General features: G+C 39.2%; 1 protein-coding gene across 1 annotated transcript in view; it reads left to right on the top strand.

Moving 5' to 3' along the window:
• LOC139181219 (NKAP-like protein) overlaps window positions 1-26,020 on the top strand; it is a 41,097-nt gene that overhangs the window by 1,906 nt on the left and 13,171 nt on the right. Inside the window, exons 2-3 of the mRNA XM_070784130.1 lie at window positions 6,362-6,987; window positions 25,278-25,416. Of these exons, the coding sequence (XP_070640231.1) occupies window positions 6,775-6,987; window positions 25,278-25,416 (352 nt within the window). The 5' untranslated portion in view covers window positions 6,362-6,774. The remainder of the gene's footprint in view (window positions 1-6,361; window positions 6,988-25,277; window positions 25,417-26,020) is intronic.

Genomic DNA, 26,020 nt, shown 5'->3' with positions numbered 1-26,020 from the left:
TAGGTGTTGGTTACCTCTCAGTAAACTGTAAGATGCAATACAATTTCTTTTACATCAGCACCAACAGCACCAAGACCTCCAACCAAATTGCCTTGTCTTTGTCCCTTTCCTGAAAGGGCTTTCAAAGTGTGAAACCCCAGCTGAGGTATGATGAAGGCCTGTTACTTCAAAATGTAGAAAACTGCCCCTTCCCTTCTGTCCATATGGCTCACTCCCTAACTCAGCAAAATATAAGCCAAAATTAAGAAACTGCCTATAACCCACACACCTAAGATCAATTAATCTACAACATAAGAGGCAGGAATATACAATGGAGAAAAGACAGTCTCTTCAACAAGTGGTGCTGGGAAAGCTTGCTAAATGTAAATCAATAAAATTAGAATGCTCCCTCACACCATATACAAAAATCAACTCAAACTGGTTTAAAAACCTAAATGTAAGACATGACACCATAAAAATCCTAGAAAGGAACATATGTCAACATCCTTTGACATAAATCATTGCAATATTTTCTTAGCTCAGCCTCCCAAGGCAAAAGAAATAAAAGTGAAAAGAAACAAAAGGGACCTAATCAAACTTAAAAGCTTATGCGCAGCAAAAGAAACCATCAACAAAACGAAAAGACGACCTATGGAATAGGAGAAAATGTTTTCAAAGGATGCAACTGACAAAGGGTTAATATCCAAAAACAGCTGATACAACTCAATATCGAAACAATTCAATATCCAAAATACAAAAACAGCTCATACAACTCAGTATCCAAATAATTCAATCAAAAACTGGGCAGAACACCTAAATAGACACATACAGATGGCCAACAGACACATAAAAATTATTCACTAATAATTAGAGAAATACAAGTCAAAACCAGTCAGAATAGCTATCATCAAAAAGCCTACATATAATAAATATTGGAGAGGGTGTGGAGAAAAGGGAATCCTCACACACTGTTGCTGGGAACGTAAGTTGATGCAGCCACTATGAAAAACAGTATGGAGGTTCCTGAACAACAAAATTCTGTAAAGCAACTATCCTTCAATTAAAAAGTAGATTAAAAAAAAAACAACCCTTATGCTATCATTTGTGACCAGAAAATCATTGTATAAATAATATGTAAACCTGAGAACTATTGGATCATAACATTACACAGAAGCATTAAAGCACAATTATACCCTAGCAAAAATAAAAACAACTAAAAACAGAACTACCATATGATACAGCAATTCCACTCCTAGGTATATATCTGGAAAAAACACAAACTTTAATTCAGAAAGATACATACACTTTAATGTTCATAGCAGCACTATTTACAAAAGCCAAGACATGGAAACAATCCAAGTGTCCATCAACAGATGATTGACTTAAAGAGATGTGGTACATATATACAATGGAATGTTATTACTCAGCCATAAAAAAGAATGCAATATTGCCATTTGTAGCAACATGGATGGACCTACAGAGTACTTTGCTTAGTGAAGTAAGTCAGAAAGAGAAAGACAAATGCTATATGATGTCATTTATATATGGAATCTAAAAAATAATACAGATGAATCTGTATACAAAACAGAAACAGAATCACAGACACAGAAAACAAACTCATGGTTACCAAAGGGGAGAGGGAGAGAGGGAGGGACAAGTTGGAAGTATAGGATTAACGGATACAAACTATTGTATATAAAAGATACACGACAAAGATTTACTGTATAACACCAGGAACAATATTCAATATCTTATAATATAATGGAAAATAATCTGAAAAAAATAATATATATAACTGAACACTTTGTTGTACACCTGAAACTAACACAATATTGTAAATCAACAATTGTTTAGTTGGTAAGTTGTGTCCGACTCTTTTGCAACCCCATGAACTGTAGCCTGCCAGGCTCCTCTGTCCATGGGGTTCTCCAAGCAAGAATACTGGAGTGGGTTGCCATTTCCTTCTCCAGGGGATCGTCTCCACCCAGGGACTGAACCTGTGTCTCGTGCATTGCAAGTGGATTCTTTATATCTCTGAGCCTCCAGGGAAGCCCTAAATAAACTACACTTCAATTTTAAAAAGAATTTAAGGCCTTCCCTGGTGACTCAGTGGTAAAGGATCCACCTATCCCTGCAGGAGACACGGGTTTGATCCCTGACCCAGAAAGATCATACGTGCCACAGAGCAACTGGGTCCATGTGCCGCAACTACTGAGCCTGTGTTCTAGAGCCCGGGAGCCATACTACTGAAGGCTGAGCACCTTAGAGCCTGTGCTTGGCAACAAGAGAAGCCACCACAATGCATCATGCTGCAACTAGAGGAAGTCCGTGCAGCAACGAAGACCCAGCACAGCCATAAATAAATAGATAAATAAAATCTTTTTAAAGAAAATTGTAAAAGAAAAAAGTTAGCTATAATCAAAGGGAATCTAATAATCCTGAAATGTGAGTTTGATCCCTGGGTTGCAAAGATCCCCTGGAGAAAGAAATGGCAGCCCACTGCAGTATTCTCGCTTGAGAAATACCATAGACAGAGGAGCCTAGCAGGCTACAGTCCATAGGGTCCCAAAAGAGTCAGACACGACTTAACAACTAAACAACAATAATAATCTGGAAAGGACTTTTTTGATAGGAAAAGCAGGTCAGACCAAGAAATTTGAGTGGCCTAAACAGTTACTTTGGAGACAAGATATTTGGAAAGTCACTAATTTTCTGTTTCTCACAAGTTATTTCACCTTTCACTTTATTTTTATCTCCAGGCATAACCTTACTTCAAATAATCTAGTAGCTTTTAAAAAAAAAAAAAGTATTTGTTTGCCATAGTTTTTAAAGACAAGAACCTTTATCAACTGGATTTGGAGGTATCAATTGTTTCACAGTCTAGAGAGATTTTTGACTGGCTGATAATGGAGTCAGGTTTTAAAACTGCGTGTTTGTGTTTGTTTGTCTTTGCCTTTTTTGAAGAATTCCATTAAGCCAGCAACTGTCCTCTCCTATGTTAAAACACAGAGAACCTCGTGGGTGCTTAATATGTATTAATTGATGATGATAAAAGAGAAAAAATGACATTTATTCAGTCCTATAGCCCTTCCCCTGAGTTGTACTTAGCTACACAAATTTAGAAAGGTCACTGCATGAGTATAAGAAGAAACCACAGTAAGGTATCATGGAAAAAACAAAGACTTGGGCAGCAGTGAAAGCATTGGGATTCTGGTACTTCCACTTAGCTGTGTGACCCTGAGCCTGATTCTTCATCTGTAAAATAAAGATAATAATACCTCCCCAAAGAGTTGTTTTGAGGATTAAATGAATTAACTACGGATAGTGTCAAACTGCTTACAGTTTCCATTTGTGAGGTCTGCCTTGACCCAACAGATGGTAGACTGATGTGGTTACTTGAATTATGAGTGAATGAGTGTCTAGAACCTTATAAGTGCTAAATATGTTTGCTTTTTCATCACTCTCCCCTTTTCTGCTTTATCCCAACAATTCTCTCTCAATTATCTCTTTAAGTGACTTGCTTGATAACTGCTGATTCTCTTTTTCTTCCTAAAACCTTACAAAGGCAATTGCATAGGGATATATAACCCTTCTACAGGGAAAGAGGAAGTGGACATTGCTGACAATAATACAATCTACTCCCCCAAAAGCAACAGGTAGCCTATTTCAAATATGAAAAAAGTTGAGAGAATGCACTACCCAGGCATCCTTTGTGAAAAACTATTTGGCAATATGAAATCAAATCCGATAAAAAATGAGTCAAAGAATTAAGAATGGACATTTTGCAATGAGCCAATCTACTTAAATGGAGGACTAAGACCAAACAACAAGGTTGATTATGAATATGTGATAGAAGAAACTATTAATATTATATACACCCTGACACAATAAAAATCCACTCATGTGTTCATTAAATTCATATCACTTAGTACCTACTCTGTGCCAGGAAATGCTCTACACACTGTAGATACAATCATCATCAAGATGAAGTCCTAGTGGGATTTCCCTGGCAGTCCAGAGGTTAAGATTCTGCTCTCCCAAGGCAGGGGACATGGGTTTGATCCCTGGTTGGAGAACTAAGATTCTGCATGCCATGTGGCATGTCCACATTAAAAAAAAAAAAAAAAAGGTGAAGTCCTAGTCTTCAGGAAATTTAGATTCTAATGGGAGAGACATGCAATAAACATATTATCTAAATATATAATATAATATCAGATAGCAATGAGTGCTATGAAGAAAAATGACCAGCATAAAGGGAGAGAGAATGATGAGGGTGGTACTGTAAATCTTTTCAGGGACGACCTCCCTGAAAAGATGATGCATGAGCAAAGAACAGAATGAACTAAGGGAAAGAGTCATGCAAATATCTGGGGAAGCATTCTAGGCAGTGGAACATGTCAATGCCCTTCAACCAAAGACCACCAGGAATATACTCATAGCTGACAAGTTGGGTTTATTTTTCTTTGCAGGGAGGAAGAACGAACACTATAGGAAACTAGAGGTGTTTCAGTAAGAGAACGTTAGCAAGAACTTACTATAGTATTTGGATAATTTAGGGCATTGGGCATCTCAATGATCTCATCTGTAGGGAGGACAGACTAGGGCAAGGATAAATCTGTAATGGATAAAGAAGCAGTCACCCATGTTGGTGAAGAGAGGGGGTGTTTGGTGTTTTGTGGGTGGTAGAGCAACCTTTTTTTTTGGTCTGTGCTTCCCTGGTGGCTCAGATGGTAAAGCGTCTGCCTGCAATGCAGGAGACCGGGGTTTGATTCCTGGGTCGGGAAGATCCCCTGGAGAAGGAAATGGCAATCCATTCCAGCACTCTTTCGTGGAAAATCCCATGGATGGAGGAGCCTGGTAGGCTACAGTCCATGCGGTTGCAAAGAGTCGGACACGACTGAGCGACTGAACTGAACTGAACTGCTTAGAAAAAATAATGAAGTGGTTTAGTTTTGTCTCACATTGTCAGTCACTGACATCTAGACTGGTGTTCTGTAAGTTTATGTCCAACAGAAGAACATGGCCTGAGTGCTAGCCGGCTTCCAGGTATCAGGGGATGCTTTCAAACCCACTGTCTCTAACAGCAAGTGAAAAACCTTAGAATATCAGGAATAAACTTTAGAGGTGGTGGGAGAGGAGGTATAATAGTGGCCATTTCCTTATCTTTACTAGAAAATAGTTGATAGTGCATTATTATTGTATGGGACATACTTATGTCTGTGTGCTAAGTCGCTTCATTCGGGTCCTACTCTTTGCTACCCTATGGACTGTAGCTTGCCAGGCTCCTGTGTCCATGGGATTCTCCAAGCAAAAATAATGGGGTGGGTTGCCGTGCCCTCCTCCAGGGGATCTTCCTGACTCGGGGATAGAATCCAAGTCTCTGCATCCACAGGCAAGTTCTTTACCACTAGAACCACCTGGAAAGCCCGGGGCATACTTATACTAAAACTATTCATTGTTTAGTGAACTTCAAATGTAATCAAGCCTACTATATTTTCTTTCCTGCTAAATCTGACAGCACTAAAATAAACACACAGTTGCATAGGAAATACTTTGTGCCTTTTCTTTTCTTCCCACTTAGATTTTTATTTTAAATCAAGATAAACTTAAAAGGAGAAGGCAATGGCACCCCACTCCAGTACTCTTGCCTGGAAAATCCCATGGACGGAGGAGCCTGGTAGGCCACAGTCCATGGGGTCGAGAGGAATCGGACACGACTGAGCAACTTCACTTTCACTTTTCACTTTCATGCATTGGAGAAGGAAATGGCAACCACTCCACTGTTCTTGCCTGGAGAATCCCAGGGACGGGGGAGCCTGGTGGGCTGCCGTCTATGGGGTCGCACAGAGTCGGACACGACTGAAGTGACTTAGCAGCAGCAGACTTAAAAAAATAATGTAACTCGATTTGGGCCATTCCTATATATTCTGTATGTACATATATATGCTCATCTGTGCATATATTGGGCTTCCCAGGCGGCACTAGTGGTAAAGAACCCACTTGCCAATTCAGGAGACATAAGAGACCCAGTTTGCGTCCCTGGGTCAGGAAGATCCCCTGGAGAAAGGAAAGGCAACCCACTCCAGTATTCTTGCCTGGAGAACCCCACGGACAGAGGAGCCCGGCAGGCTACAGTCCATAGGGTTGCAAAGAGGCGGACACGACTGATGGACTTAGCACGCACCTGCATATACTATGTATATGTACACACACACACACACACACACACACACACACACATGAGAAACAGTAAGCACCCAATAGTATAGAGTATAACGTAACACACAGGCATAGAAAGCACCTGAAACACAAGCAGAACTGGCTGTGTTCGTGATACGGCCACTCTGAAATGTACCTTGTGGTGTGTCATCCTTCCTTTCAGTCATTTCAAGGACAAGGCTAAGGAAGACACAGTCACTGATGCATCTTAGACCTGGCGAGCCTCCTGAGGAACCGGAAGGATGCGCGGAACCGGTTGCAGCGGCGGCTTTTTTATACGGATGTGCACGTCGTTTCACTTTAGCTGGACGCCACATAGGCCTGGGGAAGGGTTTTGCCGACGTACCCGGAAGGTTTCCGCTGTTTCCTCGGCATTGGTAGGGCTTGTGCAGCGGCGGGTTCTGGGGGCCAAAGAGACCAGAGATCTTCCCCGGCTCGTGAGTGTGCCCTCTTTCGTGGCAACAATGGCTCTGGTGTCTGGCTCGCGCAGTCTGGAGTGGAACGCCTCGCAGTTCCTGGAAGAGCCCCGACCCCGCGGAGCCGGCGGTCTCGCCTGCTCTCGGCCCGGGAACCTGAATGGCCTCAGTCGTCAGCTGGGTGTCCTCCTCCGAGGCCCCCCAAACCAGCCCTGCGACCCCGGCTCGCGGTGTCGTTCGTGAGAGCGGCCCTCGGCTCCTCGGGGCGGACCCTCCTCCGCTTTTGCCTCCTAGTCCGCCAAGCGCGGCATCCAGGATCGCGGCTGCCGGAGCAATGAGCCGGGACGATCTCCTGGACAAGGACCAGGAGGAGGTGAGTAAGACGGCCGCACCTTCGCTCTGAGGAGCCCACCTGCCTTCAGAGTCCGCTTCATCTCTCGTCCCGCTTCTGAACGGTCTCAGTTAAGCATTTCTACCTTCCTTGCACCCATCTCCATCTTTTGCTTCTGTCCTTGACAGCTCCTTATTCGCCCGTTTTCTCCCTTAATTCTTACTCATCCTTGGGCGCCTTCATGTGGGCCCCTGACCCCTCCACCCGCTTTCAGCTCTGGTCTGGCAGCAGGCATGGCCAAGGGTCCTAGATCGATTTATAGTGTTTGTCATTTGTGAGCAAGTTTTTATTCTCCACTAGACTGAATTCAGTGTTCTTGCCTGGAGAATCCCAGGGACGGCGAAGCCTGGTGGGCTGCTGTCTATGGGGTCGCACAGAGTCGGACACGACTGATGCGACTTAGCAGCAGCAGCAGGAAAGGGTTGAAATGAAAGAGTTTACACTGGAAAAGAGAAAACTTTCTCCGAAGACACGATTGGGTGAATGTAGGAAAAGTGATGTGTGTAACAGCAGATGAAGCTAAGATTGAGACCACTTTTTTGTGAAGTGATTTCAATCTTAACCTTGAGGAATGAGGGAAGAGTGAGATCAATTTTCCTCTAATGAAAGTGAGTATTGGAGTGGGAAAATAGTTTAAGAAATTGTTCAGTCGCCCAGTCATGTCTGACTCTGTGACTGCATGGACTGCAGCCCTCCAGGCCTGCGTGTCCCTCACCATCTCGGTAAGTTTGCCCAAGTTCATGTCCATTGCATCGGTAATGCCATCTAGCCATCTCAACCTCTGACTCCCTCTTGTCATTCTGTCCTCAATCTTTCCCAGCATCAGGGACTTTTCCAATGAGTCAGCTGTTCGCATCAGATGACCGAAATACTGGAGTTTCAGCTTCAGCATCAGTCCTTCCAATGAGTATTCAGGGTTCATTTCCCTTAAGATTGACTGGTTTGATCCCCTTGCTGTCCAAGGGACTCTCAGGAGTCTTCTTCAGCACCACAGTTCAAAGGCATCAATTCTTTGGCATTCTGCCTTCTTTATAGTCCAGCTCTCACAACTGTACATGACCACTGGGAAAACCATAGCCTTGACTATATGGACATTTGTCGGCAGAGTAACGTCTCTGCTTTTCAATACACTGTCTAGGTTTGTCATAGCTTTCCTGCCAAGAAGTAAGCGTCTTCTGATTTCATGGCTGCAGTCACCATCCACAGTGATTTTAGAGCCCAAGAAGAGGAAATCTGTCACTACTTCCACTTTTTCTCCCTTTATTTGCCATGAAGAAATGGGGCTGGATGCCATGATCTTAGGTTTTTTAATATGTAGTTTTAAGCCGGCTCTTTCACTCTCCTCCGTCACCTCTTTAGTTCCTCTTTGCTTGCTGCCTTTAGAGCTGTATGATCCACATACTTGAGGTTGTAGATGTTTCTCCCGCCTATCTTGATTCCAGCTTGTAACTCATCCAGCCTGGCATTTCTCATAATGTGCTCCATGTATAGATTAAACAGGGTGACAGCAGACAGCCCTGTCATACTCCTTTCTCAGTCTTGAACTAGTTCCATACATGTTCTAACTGTTGCTTCTCGGCCCTCATCCAGTTTTCTCAGGAGACAGGTAAGATGATCTGGTATTCCCATGTCTTTAAGAGCTTTCCACACTTTATTATGGTCCACACAGTCAAAGGCTTTAGCGTAGTTGATGAAACAGAGGTAGATGTTTATCTGAAATTCCCTAGCTTTCTCTATGATCCAGCGAATGTTGTCAATTTGATCTCTGGTTCCTCTTCCTTTTCTAAAGCCAGCTTGGACATCTGGAAGTTCTTGGTTCACATAATGGTGAAACTTAGCATGCAAGATTTTAAGCATGACCTTACTAGCGTGGGAGATGAGTGCAGTTGTCCAATGGTTAGCACATTCTTCAGTACTACTCTTCTTGGGAATTGGGATAAGGATTGACCCATCCCAATTTAAGAAGGAAAAGTTCTAATTATTGCTCTATAAGTATTCATACCTGCTAGGTGCCTTGAATGTGTTAAAAATGAGAAATTTACAAACGTTACAGGCATTGAGGGGCAGATTAACAAGACAACAGCTGGGAGATGTCTCAGTTCAGTTAAGTTCAGTTGCTCAGTCATGTATGACTCTTTGTGACCCCTTGAACTGCAGCATGCCAGGCCTCCCTGTCTATCACCAACTCCCGGAGTCCACCCAAACCCACGTCCGTCGAGTTGGTGATGCCATCCAACCATCTCATCCTCTGTCATCCTCTTCTCTTCCTGTCCTCAATCTTTCCCAGCATCAGGGTCTTTTCACATGAGTCAGCTCTTCGCATCAGGTGGCCAAAGTACTGGAGTTTCAGCTTCATCACAAGTCCTTCCAATGAACACCCAGGACTGATCTTTAGGATGGACTGGTTGGATCTCCTTGCAGTCTAAGGGACTCTTAAGAGTCTTTTCCAACACCACAGTTCAAAAGCATCAATTCTTTGGTGCTCAGCTTTCTTTATAGTCCTACTCCATATATGACTACTGGGAAAACCATAGCTTTGACTAGACGGTCCTTTGTCAGCACAGTTGACCAGAATGATTATCAACACAGAATTAGGAGAGAGAGAATATTGAGCCCAATTCTGTGATCAAAACTTTAAGAATGGAACTATTCAAGAGGGCAGAGTGCCTACTTCACTTGCTCTCTGCATAAGAACTGAGTAACAGTGAGTTCAGGGCTTTCTTCTGCCCCCTTTATGCTAGTCCAAATTACCCTCCTTTCTAGGGCTGTGATTATGGTGGAGGAATAACATGCTGAAAGCAACAGAATGAGAGGAGTAGAGTGTGCTTATTTTGCCTACGTGACAAAAAAGTGCAAATACTTTAAAATAGAGGGAAGAAATAGAGTAAGACAAATTTTGATTTTGGAAAATTCAGAAACTTAAGTTTTGTTTTGTTTTTTAATAGAATTGAAATGGAGTTTTTTTCCCCCAACAATCTAGCTAGACAATGCCCTCGCCCATAAGCTTTACTAGGTATAGATAAATACACTCACCAAAAGGCATCTCTTTCAATTACGAGTTAACTTCATTAATGCCTCTGTGCCTCACTTTCCTCATCTATAAAATGGAAATGTTAACACCATCCTTGTAGATTTTCTTTTTAATTAAATGAAGCAGAGCATGTAGAACACCGAGGACATTTCTTAGTAGATATAAGTAACATACTTATTTTTTTTTAATAATATTGAAATCGAGTTTTTTTGCCCCAACAATCTAGATAGACAAACCCCTTTCCCACAAGTTTCCTGCTGCTGCTAAGTCACTTCAGTCATGTCCGACTCTGTGTGACCCCATAGACGGCAGCCCACCAGGCTCCCCCGTCCGTGGGATTCTCCAGGCAAGAACACTAGAGTGGGTTGCCATTTCCTTCTCCAATGCATGAAAGTGAAAAGTGAAAGTGAAGTCGCTCAGTCGTGTCCAACTTTTAGTGACCCCATGGACTGCAGCCCACCAGGCTCCTCCGTCCATGGGATTTTCCAGGCAGGAGTACTGGAGTGGGGTGCCACTGTATAGATAAATACTCTCACAAAACCCCCATCTTTTTCACTTACTTGTAACTTAATGCCTCTGTACCTCAATTTCCTCATCTATAAAATGGGAACATTGATAACACTTTCCTTGTGGATTTTCAATTTAATTAAATGAAGTAGAGCATGTAGAACACTCAGGAAATCACTTAGTAGATCTAAGTAACATACTTAAGTTTTTTTTTTAATAGATAGAAATGAACTCAAGCCCCCCCCAATAATCTAGATAGATGATGCCCTTTCCCCAAAAGTTTACTGTCAATAAATATGCTAACCAAAGAAACTTTCATTTACTAGTGACTTCATTAAGTCTCTGTGCCTCAGTTTCCTCATCTATAAAATGGGAATATTGACAACACCTTCCTTATAGATTTTCTTTTTAATTAAATGAAGCTTAACATATAAAACAGCCACCATTGCTTAGGAGATCTAACTAACATACATAATATTTTTTTTTAAAGAGTGTTAAAATCTTTATTTTTTTCCCCACAGCCTTGTAGATTTTATTTTACCTTACTGATTTTTATTTTTAATTAAATGAAACAGAGCATGTAAAATACCCAGGACATGCTTAGTAAAGTAACATACTTAATTATTTTTAATAGAATTGAAATTGAGTTTTTTCCCCCAAGAATCTAATAGACAGTGCCCTTACCAACAAAGTTTATTAAGTCTAGATAAATATGCTCACCAATACATCATCTTTCACTTACTAATATCTTTCTCAATGCCTCTGTGCCTCAGTTTCCTCATATATAAAATGGGAGTGTTGATAACACCTTACTCGTAGATTTTCTTTTTGATTAAATGAAGAAGAGGGTGCAAAACAACCAGGACATTGCTTAGAAGACCTAAGCAACACATTTAAATTTTTTAAATAGAATTGAAATTGGGTTTTTTTCCCCCAACAATCTAGCCAGACAATGCCCTTTCCCACAAAGTTTACTAAATAGATAAATACGCTCACTCAAAAGCATGTATTTCCCTAACTAGTAATGCCGTTAATGTCTCTGTGTCTCAGTTTCCTCATCTATAAAATGGGAATGTTGATAACACCTTCCTTGTACATTTTATTTGGAATTAAATGAAGCAGAGCATGTAAAACACTGAGGACATGCTTAGTAAAGTAACATACTTAATTTTTTTTAAAATAGAATTGAAATCAAGTTTTTTCCCCCAAACATTCTAGATAGATGATGCCCTTTCCCACAAAGGTTACTAAGTATAGATAAATATGGTTAGCAAAAGCATCTCTTTCACTTACTAGCAACTTCATTAACGTCTCAGTTTCCTGAAGTATAAATGGGAATATTGATAACAATATCCTCATAGATTTTGTTTTCAGTTAAATGAAGCAGACCCTGTAAGACACCGAGGACATTGCTTAGTAGTCTAAGTAACATACTTTTGTTTTTTCTTTTTAATAGAGATAACTGAAATTGATTCCTCCCCCCGCAACATTCTAGATAGACAGTGCACCTTCCACAAAGTTTACTGAGTGTAGATAAATATGCTCTCAAAAAAAAAGGATCTCTTTCACTCACTGCTGCTGCTGCGGCTAAGTTGCTTCAGTCGTGTCGGACTCTGTGCGACCCCATAGACGGCAGCCCACCAGGCTCCCCCGTCCCTGGGATTCTCCAAGCAAGAATACTGGAGTGGGTTGCCATTTCCTTCTCCAATGCATGAAAGTGAAAGTGAAGTCACTCAGTCGTGCCCGACCCTCAGCGACCCCATGGACTACAGCTTTCCAGGCTCGTCCATCCATGGGATTTTCCAGGCAAGAATACTGGAGTGGGATGCCAAATGCCTTCTCTGCTTTCACTCACTAGTAACTTCATTGATGCCTCTGGACCTCAGTTTCCTCATCTATAAAATGGGAATGCTGATAACATATTCCTCGTAGATTTTCTTTTTAATTAAATGAAGAAGAGCATGTAAAATACCCAGGACATTGCTTAGTAGATCTAAGTAACATACTTAATTTTGTTTTTTAATAGAATTGAAATCTAGATTTATTTCCTCACAATCTAGTCAAAGCCCACTCTCATGAATTTTGCAAAGTGTCAATAAATATTTCACCAAAACGCATCTATTTCACTCACTAATAACTTCATTAATGCCTCTAGCCTGTTTCCCCATCTGTAAAATGGGAATGTTGCTAACACCTTCCTTGTAGATTTTATTTTTAATTAAATGAAGCAGAGCATGTAAAACACCCAGGACATTGCTTAGTAGATCTAAGTAACATACTCAATTTTGTTTACATTTTTAATAGATGGAATTGAAAACGAGTATTTTTCCCCAACAATATGGATAGTCTTCTCCCCAAAAGTTTACTAACTATAGATAAATATGCTCACCAAAAAGCATCTCTTTCACTTCCTAGTAACTTTATTAATACCTCTGTGCTTCAGTGTCCTCATGTATAAAATGGGAATGTTAATAACACCTTCCTCATAGATTTTTTAAAGTAAATTAAGCAAAGCATGGAAAACGCCCAGGAGATTTGTAGATCTAAGTAGTATACTTAATTCAATTTTTTTTAAATAGATTGAAAATTGAGTTTTTTTCCTGACAATCTAGACAGACTTTGACCTTTCCACAAACTTTACTAAGTATACATAAAAATCGCTGACCAAAAAGAATCTCTTTCACTTATTATTAACTTTTTAATCCCTCTGTGCCTCAGGTTCCTCATCTATAAAATGGGAATGTTGATAACACATTCCTCATAGATTTTGGTTTTAATTAGATGGAGTTAATCACATAAAACACCAAGGATATTGCATAGTAGATCTAAGTAACATACTTAGATATTTTTTTTTAAGATAGAATTGAAATTGAGTTTTTTGCCAACAATCTAGATAGCCAGTGACCTTTTGTGAAAATTTTACTAAATGTCTATAAATACGTTCACCAAATAACATCTCTTCTACTTACTAGTTAAATCGTTAATGCCCCTTTGCCTCAGTTTCCTCATCTATAAATTGGGAATGTTGATAACACCTTCTGTGTAGTTTTTCTTTTTAATTAAATGCAGGCAAGCAGGTAAAACAAGACGGACTTTGCTTAATTTTGTTTTTTTTCTAATAGATGGAGTTGACATTGAGTTTTTTTCACCAACAATCTAGAGACAGTGCCGTTTCTGCATATTTTACTATGTGTCCATAAATACATTCACCATAAAGACCTCTTTCAGTTACTAGTAACTTCATTAATGCCTCTGTGCCTCAGTTTACTCATCTATAAAATGGGAGTGTTGATAACACCTTCCTCTTTTGATTTTTTTTTAATTAGATGAAGCAGAGCATATGACACATCAAGGATGTTACTTAGTAGATCTAAGAAAAATACTTAATTTCTTTTTTTTGTAAGAGAGAGTTGAAACTGAGTTTTTTCTCCAACAATCTAAATAGACAGTGCCATTTTCCAAAAAGTTTATTGAGTGTAGATAAATACACTCTCAAAGAAATCATCCGTTTCACTTGTTATAACTTCATTACTGCCTCTGTGCCTTAGTTTCCTCATCTGTAAAATGGGAATGCTGATAACATCTTTGTTGTAGATTTTCTTTTTAGTTTAATGAAGCAGAGCATGTAAAACATCCAGGACATTTCTTAGTAGATCTAAGTAGCATAGTTAATTTTTTTAAATAGAATTGAAATAGAGTAATTTTCCCCCCAAAATCTAGATAGACAATGCCCTTTCACACAACGTTTACTAAGTATAGATAAATACACTCACCAAAATAATTTCTTTCAATTACTAGTAAATTTAATAAAGCCTCTGTACCTCAGTTTCCTCATCTATAAAGTGGGAATGTTGATAACACCTTCCTCGTAGATTTTCTTTTTGATTAAATGAAGAAGAACATGTAGCTTAGTAGATCTAAGTAACATACTTAATTTTTTGTTTTAATAGAATTGAAATCGAGTTTTTTCCCCCAACAATCTAGACAAACCTGCCCTTTCATAGTTAAATACGCTCACTAAAAGCAAGCACTCTTGCATTCTCCTGTTTGACCACTTCCAGTTTGCAGACTTTTATGTTTTGGGGCTCCAAAATCACTGCAGATGGTGACTGCAGCCATGAAATTAAAAGACGCTTACTCCTTGGCAGGGAAGTTATGACCAATCTAGACAACATATTAAAAAGCAGAGACATTACTTTGCCAACAAAGGTCCGTCTAGTCAAGGCTATGGTTTTTCCAGTGGTCATGTATGGATGTGAGAGTTGGACTATAAAGAAAGCTGAGTGCTGAAGAATTGATGCTTTTGAACTGTGGTATTGGAGAAGACTCTTGAGAGTCCATGGGGTTGCAAATAGTCGGCCACAACTAAGTGAGTGAACTGAACATACTTCATTTTTGTTAATAGATAGAATTGAAAATGAGTCCCCCCCCCCAACAATTTGGATAGAGAATACCCTTTCCCACAAAGTTTGCTAAGTATAGATAAATAGGCTCACACACACAAAAAAAATCTCTTCAAATTGTAGTAATTTCATTAATGCCTCTGTGCCTCAGTTTCCTCATCTATAAAATGGGAATGTTGACAATACCCTCCTGGTAGATTTTCTTCTTAAGTAAGTAAAGCAGAGCATGTAAAACACCCAGGACATTGATTAGTAGAACTAAGCAAGATACTAATTTTGCTTTTTTTTAAATAGAGGGTATAGAGGTAAAATTTCCCTGCCAACAGTCTACATAGATAATGCTTTTCCCACAGTGTTTACTTGTATATATGAATTTGCTGACCAAAATGTGTCTCTTTCACTTACTTGTAACTTCATTTGTGCATCTGTGCCTCAGTGTCTGCATATATAAAATGGGAATGTTGATATACACCTTTCTTGTAGTATGTTTCAAACTAAATTAAGCAGAGCATGCAAAACACCCAGGACATTGCTTCATAGATCTAAGTAACATACTTAATTCAGTTTTGTTTTTAATTGACAGGTTGGAAATCAAGTTTTTTTTTTTTCCCCCAACAATGTAGATAGACAATGCCCTTTCCACAAGCTTTACTAAGTATACATAAATTCTCTGACCAAAAAGAATCTCTTTCACTTATGATTACTTTTTTAATCCCTCTGTGCCTCAGTTTTTTAGTCTATAAAATGGGAATGTTGATAACACCTTCCTAGTTGAATTTTTTTAATTAAATGAACCAGAGCATGTAAAACACCTAGGACATTTCTTAGTATATCTAAGTAACATTGAATTTTTTTTAATAGATAGCACTGAAACAGAAAATCCTGTATAAAAATTATCCTTTAATTGAAGAACTAAAAAAACAAAACAAAACCAGGAAACAGAGTTAAGTCAGTGTGCACAGCAAGACTTAAGATGGCAAGGGGCTTAGTGTGTCTGCAGTATAGTAAAGAAGCCAGCTTAGGCTGAAGGGAATGGAGAAATAGTAGGTAAAATCAGAGGGTTAGCTAGGACCTAAGGAAAAAAAAAAGAATTGAAAGCGGGTTATTTCCCCAATCTAGATAGAAAATGCTCTTTCCAAAGAAGTTTTCTAAGTATAGATAAATACGTTCACCAAAAAGCATCTTGTTCACTTGCTATTTACTTCATTAATGCCTCTGTGCCTCATTTTCCTCATCTTTAAAATGGGAATGTTGAAAACTCCTAACTTGTAGATTTTTTTTTTTCATTTAAATAAAGCAGAGCATGTAGAATACCCAGGACATTGTGTCTTAGATCTAACTAAGATACTTAATTTTGTTTTTAAACAGAGAGAATTGAAACCATGATTTATTTTGCTCACAATATAGATAGTCAAAGCCCCTTCCCATGAATTTTACTAAGTATTGATAAATACTTAGTAAATACTTAGGAACCAGAGATCAAATTGCCAACATGCACTGGATCATCGAAAAAGCAAGAGAGTTCCAGAAAAACATCTATTTCTGCTTTATTGACTATGCCAAAGCCTTTGACTGTGTGGATCACAATAAACTGTGGGAAATTCTGAAAGAGATGGGAATACCAGACCACCTGATCTGTCTCTTGAGAAATCTGTATGCAGGTCAGGAAGTAACAGTTAGAACTGGACATGGAATAACAGACTGGTTCCAAATAGGAAAAGGAGTATGTCAAGGCTGTATATTGTCACTGTGCTTATTTAACTTATATGCAGAGTACATCATGAGAAACGCTGGGCTGGAAGAAGCACAAGCTGGAATCAAGATTGCTGGGAGAAATTTCAGTAACCTCAGATATGCAGATGACACCACCCTTATGGCAGAAAGTGAAGAAGAACTAAAGAGCCTCTTTATGAAAGTGAAAGTGGAGAGTGAAAAAGTTGGCTTAAAGCTCAACATTCAGAAAACAAAGATTATGGCATCTGGTCCCATCACTTCATGGCAAATACATGAACAAACAGTGGAAACGGTGGCAGACTTTCTTTTTATGGGCTCCAAAATCACTGCAGATGGTGACTGCAGCCATGAAATTAAAAGACGCTTACTCCTTGGAAGAAAAGTTATGACCAACCTAGACAACATATTAAAAAGCAGAGACATTACTTTTGCCAACAAAGGTCCGTCTAGTCAAGACTATGGTTTTTCCAGTGGTCATGTATGGATGTGAGAGTTGGACTATAAAGAAAGCTGAGCGGCGAAGAATTGATGCTTTTGAACTGTGTTGTTGGAGAAGACTCTTGAGAGTCCCTTGGACTGCAAGGAGATCCAACCAGTCCATCCTAAAGGAGATCAGTCCTGAATGTTCATTGGAAGGACTGATGCTGAAGCTGACACCCCAGTACTTTGGCCACCTGATGCGAAAGGCTGACTCATTTGATAAGACCCTGATGCTGGGAAAAACTGAAGGCAGGAGGAGAAAGGGACGACAGAGGATGAGATGGTTGGAAGGCATCACCGACTCAGTGGACATGAGTTTGAGTAAACTCTGGGAGTTGGTGATGGACAGGGAAGCCTGGCGTGCTTCAGTCCATGGGGTCGCAAAGAGTCAGACAGGACTGAGCCACTGAACTGAACTAAACTGAACTGACTGATAAAAACGCTCACCAAAAAGCATCTCTTTCCCTTAGTAGTAACTTCATTCAGGCCTCTAGCCTCAGTTTCCCCATCTATAAAACAGGAATGTTGACAACACCTTCCTAGTTGATTTTTTTCTTGATTAAATGAAGCAGAGCATGTAAAAACCCAGGACATTGCTTAGTAGAGCTAAATAAATTTTATTTTTTCAAATAGATATGAAAGCAGGTTTATTCCCCCAAATATCTAGATAGAAAATGCCCTTTCCCACAAAGTTTTCTACATATAGACAAATAGGCTCAACAAAAAGTATCTCTTTAACTTGCTATTAACTCATTAATGCCTCTGTGCCTCAGTTTCTTCATCTTTAAATTGGGAATGTTGATAACTCCTTCCTCATTTATTTTCTGTTCGATTAACTAAAGCAGAGCATGTGAAACACCCAGGATATTGTTTAGGGGATCTAAGTAACATACTTAATTTTTTTTTTTTTAAAGAGTGTATTGAAATCAAGTTTTATATCTCCTTCAATCTAGATAGTTAATTCCCTTTACCACAGATTTGCAAAGTTTTGATAAATATGCTTACCTAAAAGCTTCTCAGAGAAGGCAATGGCAACCCATTCCAGTACTCTTGCCTGGCAAATCCCATGGACGGAGGCGCCTGGTAGGCTGCAGTCCATGGGGTCGCTAGGAGTCAGACATGACTGAGCGACTTCACTTTCACTTTTCACTTCCATGCATTGGAGAAGGAAATGGCAACCCACTCCAGTGTTCTTGCCTGGAGAATCTCAGGGATGGTGGAGTCTGTGGGGTCGCACAGAGTCGGACACGACTGAAACGACTTAGCAGCAGCAGCCGCAAAAGCTTCTCATTCACTTTGGTAACTTCATTAATACCTCTGTGTCTCAGTTTCCTCATCTGTGAAATGGGAATGTTGATAGCACCTTCCTTGTTGATATTTATTTAATTAAATGAAGCAAAGCATGTGAAACATCCAGGGCATTGCTTCATAAATCTAAGTAACATACTGAATTTTTCTTTTTTTTTTTTCATATAGAATTGAAATCAAGTGTATTTACCCAACAGTCTAGATAGACAATGCTCTTTCCTACAAAGTTTACTAATTATAGATAAATACACTCACCAAGAAGCATCTCTGGCACTTACTAGGAAATCATTAATGCCTCTGTGCAGTTTCCTCATCTATAAAATGGGAATGTTGATAACAAATTCTTCATAGATTTTTTAAAAATTAAATGTAGCATAGCATCCAACCAGTCCATCCTAAAGGAAATCAGTGCTGAATATTCATTGGAAGGACTGATGCTGAAGTTGAAACTCCAATACTTTGGCACCTGATGTGAAGAAATACCTCTTTGGAAAAGACCCTGATGCTGGGAAAGATTGAAGGCAGGAGGAGAAGAGGACCATAGAGGATGAGATGGTTGGATTGCATCACCGACTCGATGGGACATGAATTTGAGCGAGCTCTGGGCATTGGTGATGGACAGGGAGGCCTGGCGTGCTGCAGTCCCTGGGGTCGCAAAGAATTGGACACGACTGAGCATTTGAACTGAACTGAGCATGTAAAATACCCAGGGCATTGCTTACTAGATCTAAATGAATTGCTTTTTCTTTTTATTAGATAAAATTGAAATCGAGTATATTTCCCCAACAATCTAAATGAACAATGGTTTTTTCTACAACGTTTACTAAGTATAGATAAATACGCTCAAGAAGAAGCATGTCTGTCACTTACTAGTGAATTCACTAATGCCTGTGTGGTTCAGTTTCCTCATCTCTAACATGGGAATGTTGATAACACCTTCAAGTAGATATACATTTTTTTAATTAAAGGAAGCAGAGCATGTAAAACACCCAGCGTAAGCTTAGTAGATATAAGTAACGTACTTAGTTTTGATCTTTTTTAAATATAGACCTGAAATAGAGTAGTTTTCCCCAACAAACTAGATACACAATGCCCTTGCCCACAAAGTTTACTAAGTATAAATATGTTCACCAAAAAGCGTCTGTTTCAGTTACTAGTAATTTCATTAATGCCTCTGTGCTTAGTTTCCTCATCCATAATGAGAAGGTAGATTTTCTTTTAAATGAAGATGAGCATGTAAAACACCTGGACGTTGCTTAGATCTAGGTAACAGACATAATTTTTTTTGTACAAAGAATTGAAAGCAAGTCCCCCCCCCCACCAATAATCTAGATAGATAATGCCCTTTCCCACAAAATTTACTGAGTATAGACAAATATACTGTCCAAAAAGCATCTTTCAGTATCTTTTAACTTTAATAATGTCTCTGTGCCTCAGATTCCTCATTTATAAAATAGGAATGTTGATCAAACCTTCCTCATAGATTTTATTTAAATGAAGCAGAGCACGTATATACCAAGAACATTGCTTAGTAGATACAGTAACATATTTAATTTTTTAAATAGAATTGAAGTCAAGATTTTTTCTCCCAACAATCTAGATAGATAAGGCCCTTTCCTGCAAAGTATAGTTGAATATGCTCACTAAGAAGCATCTCTGTCACTTACTACTAAGTTCACTACTCCCTCTGTGCCTCAGTATTCTCATCTATATAATGGGAATGTTGATAATACCTTCCTAGTTGATTTTTCAAAATTAAACGAAACAGAACACGTAAAACACCCAGGACATGGCTTAGTAGATCAAAGTAACATACTTAATTTTGATTTCTTTTAATACAGACCTGAAATCTAGTGTTTTTCTGAAAAAAACCAAATACAGAATGCCCTCTCCCACAAATTTTGCTAAGTATAAATAAATACACTCACCAAAAACATCTTTCACTAACTAGTAACTTTATTAATGCCTCTGTGCCTCAGTTTCCTCATCTATAACTGTGAATTTCATTTTATTTGAATGAAGCAGAGCTCGTAAACCACAGTCCATTGCTTAGTAGATTTAATAAACATACTTCATTTTTCTTTTATAAGAGAGAGTTGAAATGATGTTCTTTCCCTGAACAATCTATATAGACACTGCCCTTTCCCAGAAAGTTTATTAAATAAAGATAACTACACTCAGCAAAAAGTACCTCTTGCACTAACTAGTAACTTCTTTAACAACTCTGTGCCTTAGTTTCCTCATCTATGAAATGGGAATGTTGATAGTGTCTTCCTTGTCGATATTTATTTTATTTTATGAACAAGAGCACGTAAAACACACAGAACATTGCTTTGTAGATCTAAGTAACGTATTGAATTTTGATTTTTAAAAAATATATAATTGAAATCAACTATATTTACCCAACAATCTAGATAGACAATGCTCTTTCCTACAAAGTTTACTAAGTACAGACAAGTACGCTCACCAAGAGCTATGTCTGTCACATACTACTAAATTCATTAATGTGTCTGTTCCTCAGTTTCCTCAAGTATAAAATGGGAATGTTGATAACAGCTTCCTCATAGATTTTTAAAAGTAAATTAAACAGAGCATGGAAAGCACCCAGGACATGTTTCATAGATCTAACTAACATCAGATCAGATCAGTTGCTCAGTCATGTCCGACTCTTTGCAACCCCATGAATCGCAGCACGCCAGGCCTCCCTGTCCATCACCAACACCCGGAGTTCACCCAGACTCATGTGCATCAAGTCAGTGATGCCATCCAGCCATCTCATCCTCTGTCGTTCCCTTCTCCTCCTGCCCCCAATCCCTCCCAGCATCAGAGTCTTTTCCAATGAGTCAACTCTTCACATGAGGTGGCCAAAGGATTGGAGTTTCAGCCTCAGCATCAGTCCTTCCGATGAACACCCAGGACTGATCTCCTTCAGAATGGACTGGTTGGATCTCCTTGCAGTCCAAGGGACTCTCAAGAGTCTTCTCCAACACCACAGTTCAAAAGCATCAATTCTTCGGTGCTCAGCCTTCTTCACAGTCCAACTCTCACATCCATACATGACCATAGGAAAAACCATAGCCTTGACTAGACAGATCTTTGTTGGCAAAGTAATGTCTCTGCTTTTGAATATGCTATCTAGGTTGGTCATAACTTTCCTTCCAAGGAGTAAGTGTCTTTTAATTTCATGGCTGCAGTCACCATCTGTAGCGATTTTGGAGCCCAGCAAAATAAAGTCTGACACTGTTTTCACTGTTTCCCCATCTATTTCCCATGAAGTGATGGGACCAGATGCCATGATCTTCGTTTTCTGAATGTTGAGCTGTAAGCCAACTTTTTTACTAACTAACATACTTAATACTTTTTTTTTTAAATAGATGGATTGAAAATCGACTATTTTCCCACTGACAATCTAGATAGACAATGCCCTTTCCACAAACTTTAAAATGTGTACATAAATTCGCTGACCAAAAAGAATCTCTTTCACTTAACTTTTTAATCCCTCTGTGCCTCAGTTTCCTCATATATAAAATGGGAATATTGATAACACCTTCCTCGTATATACTTTTTAATTAAATGGACCCAATCATGTGAAACACTAAAGACATTGAATAGTATATCTAAGTAACAGACTTAATTTTTTTTTATATTGAATTGAAATTGAGTTTCTTTCACAAACAATCTAGATAGTCAATAACCTTTTGTGAAAATTTTACTAAATGTCCATAAATATGTTCATCAAATAGCATCTCTTTCACTTATTAGTAAATTCATTAATGCCCCTTTGCCTCAAATTCCTCATTTATAATTTGGGAATGTTGATAACACCCTCCTAAGTGATTTTTTAATTAAATGAAACAGCATGTAAAACACTGAGATTATTGTTTAGTAGATCTAAGTAACATACTTAATTTTGGGTTTTTTTAAATAGAGGGAATTCAGATTGAGTTTTATATAGCCCACAATCTAGACAGTTACTACCCTTTACCACAAAGTTTCCAAAGTTCCGATAAGTACACTCATCAAAAGCATCTCATTCACTTTGGTAACTTCATTAATGCCTCTGTGCCTCAGTTTCCTCATCTATGAAATGGGAATTTTTATATACCTTCCTTGTCTATTTTTATTTAATTGACTGAACAGAGCATGTAAAATACACAGGACATTGCTTAGTAGATCTAAATAGCATACTTAATTTGATTTTTTTTAGTATGGAATTGAAATCGAGTAACTTTCCCCAGAAATCTAGATACACAATGCCATTTCCCACAAAGTTTAATAAATATAGATAAAATACGTTCACCAAAAAGCATCTCTTTCACTTACAGGTAACTTCATTAATGCCTCAGTGCCTCAATTTCTTCATCTATAAATTGGGAATTGTTGATAACAGCTTCTTGTAGATTTTCTATTTAATTAATTAAAGCAGAGCATGTTAAAGACTCAGGACATTGCTTGTTAGAACTAAGGAACAGACTTAATTTTGTTTTTTTTCAAGAGAGAGAATAGAAGTCAATTTTTTTCCCCAAAGATCTAGGTGGACAAACCACTTTTGACAGTGTTTAGTTGTATAGATAAATACCTTACCAAAACACATCTCTTTCAATTACTAGTAACATCATTAATGCCTTTGTGCCTCAGTTTCCTTATCTATAAAATGGGAATATTGTTAACACTTTCAAGTAATTTTTTTAATGAAGCAGAGCATATAAAACACCCAGGAAAAGCTTAGCAGATCTAAGTAACATACTTAGTTTTGATTTTTTTTTTAAATATAGAACTGAAATCGAGTCTTTTTCCCCAACAAACGTGATAACAATTCCCTTTCCGACCAAGTTTAATAGAGAGTATAGATGTCGATTTTTTCCCCAACAATCTAGATAGATAATGCCCATTCCCACAAAGTTTACTAAGTATGCATGAACATGCTCACCCAAGAGCATCTCTTTCACTTAGTTACTTCATTAATGCCTCAGTGCCTCTGTTTCCTCATCTGTAATATGGGAATGTCGATAACACTTTCCCTGTAGATTTTTTTAACTAAATTAAGCAGAGCATGTAAAACACTGAGTACACTGCTTCATAGATCTAAGCAACATATTTAGTTCTGTTTTTTTAATAGATAGGAAATCGAGTTTTATTTCCCTGACAATCTATGTAATAATGCCCTTTACACAAAGTTTATTAAGTATACATAAATTTACTGACCAAAAAGTATCTCCTTCACTTACTATTAACTTCTTTAATACCTCTGTGCCTCAGTTTCCTCATCTATAAAATGGGAATGTTGATAACATCTTCATAGATTTTCTTTTCTGTTAAATGGAGCCAATCATGTAAAACACTAAGGAAGTGGCTTTGATCTAAGTAACATACTTAATTGTGTTGTTTTATTCAATACAGATTATTGAAAACAAGTTTTCCCCCAAGAATCTAGATAGATAATGCCCTTTCCCACAATGTTTACTAAGGATAGATTAATACGCTTTCCAAAAAGCATCTCTTTCACCAACTTGTAACTTTAATAATGCCTGTTTCTCAGTTTCCTCATTTGTAAAATGGGAATGTTGATAACACCTTCCTCGTAGATTTTCTTTTTTTTAGTTAAATGAAGCAGATCATGTAAAAACACCCATGACATTGCTTAGTAGAGCTAAGTGAAATACTTAATTCTTTTTTAATAGATAGAATTCAAACCGAGTTTTTATCCCCAAAAATCTAGATAGGCAACTCAACCTTGAAGAGTGGGGCAAGGGGCTATTCCTTTGACTGTGAAGGTAACTGTGGACCTCTGCATATGGGGCTGGACTCAGCTCCCCACCTCTGGCTGCAGGCACTCTGCAGTGGGGCATGCTTGCCCTTTATTGGGCCTGTGTTGTAGATCAGGAAGTTTCCATCTTCCCCTATCGCTGCCCTTTTCTCCTACACCTCATCTCCCTCCCCTCCCTTCTCCCTACTCCATCCTTCCCCTCCCCTCCCCTCCCCCTCTGTCTCTCCTCTAAGTTCTGGAATTCCCTTTCGCCACTGAGAAGTGCAAAATGAAAGGCAGGCCAGACTGAGGGTTTTATGGTTGTATAAGAGGTGTTTACAGGTGTCTTAGGGCACGTGAATATCCTGGATATTAAGAATAGCTCCTAACTATGAGTGCTGTGCTTGATGTACTTGATTTATCCTATTTCTACCTGCCCCCTCATCATTATCATCATCCATCTCCCTTTTAAAAGAAGTCAAACCAGGGTGGAGTTGCTCAATGTCACTCCGTGACAAGCTCTGTGCTGCCCTGAGGATGAAGTGCTTCCACTCACTGTGCTTTCACATGTGGCCCCTCTTCTACCAGTGGGCTGGAATAGAGAAGCAGGAGTAGGTAGACAGAGCCTGGGCTGCTCTATCAGCCAGCCTGCCTTTGAGGGCGACAGGGATTTGATCAGACAGCCTCTTAGGTATCTTTATCCTGGAGGACATTAATCATTTTTGTCATTAATTCTGTTGATAAATTCTTTAAACCTCTCTCTCTCTCTCTTTTTTTTTTGCCATGGTGCATTGCATGTTTGATCTTAGTATCCCCCACCAGGGATTGAACCGGTATTCCCTGTAGTGGAAGTGCAGAGCTTAACCACTGGACTGCCAAGGAATTCCCTCAAGCATTTCATTCTTAATGACACTTTAGTGCAGGTGTGGAGGAGAGGAGGTGACGTTTGTGTGCCCATCACTAATGTGCTCTTTGGAAGCTTGTCTTTGGGAGGAGGAGTTGCTGGGCAGTAGCACTTTGGCATTGAAGATTTCCAATAAAACTTTATTTATATTTTATGTAGAAGAAAACAAGAAAAAAGAAGTCTGGTCATTCAAAAGAACGATCCAAAGAAAGGAGGAAGAAAAAGTCATCTAAAAGAAAACACAAGAAGCATCGTGCCGACAGTGACAGCGACTCTGATTCTGACACAGACTCCAGTGGTAAGAAAGTCAATATCATTAGCCCGCCTTGCTTTCAAGTTTTACTTCTTGAAAGCTGATATTAGAAAAAGGTACTTAATAATAGCCAAGAGTATTTTTTTAATAGCCAAGAGTTTGGAACACTCACTGACTTAGTGTCAGGGACCCTGCTGGGTGCCGGATATGCACTATTGCTCTTTAATCCACACAGGCACTGTAGGACGCATCTTCGAGGTGGGGAGACAGAGGACCCGAGCAGGTTAAAATTACCGCCTGCACTCAAGGTCACACAGCTGGGACTCAGAGCCAAGCGATGTGACTCCAGAGTGGTTGTGTGCAGCTGCACAAGGCCTGTGGCAGAGAACCAAGTTGGGGTCAGTCTGTGAGACATGAGGTGCCAAACCAGGCCATAGGCGGCTGCATCAGCCCAGTGGAGCGGCTCTTCTGTGAGATTCTCACACTCAGTGGGCAGCTTTGTGCGATCCTCAAAGAGGCACAACATAGGGGACCCTTCAGGCCAGCAGCTGATTTCTGGAAGACACTTCCTGTGGGGCTGCATCACAACAAAGCCCCCTTTTTATGCCCTCCCCTGGGTGGTGATTGACAGAGGTGCCTCCTCTGGGGA

The sequence above is a fragment of the Bos indicus genome, chromosome X (assembly GCF_029378745.1).
Source record: "Bos indicus isolate NIAB-ARS_2022 breed Sahiwal x Tharparkar chromosome X, NIAB-ARS_B.indTharparkar_mat_pri_1.0, whole genome shotgun sequence".
In the NCBI taxonomy this organism is placed as follows: domain Eukaryota; kingdom Metazoa; phylum Chordata; class Mammalia; order Artiodactyla; family Bovidae; genus Bos; species Bos indicus.
The sequence above is the reverse complement of the archived record's forward strand: the minus strand, read 5'-3'. Positions and strand labels throughout refer to the sequence as shown.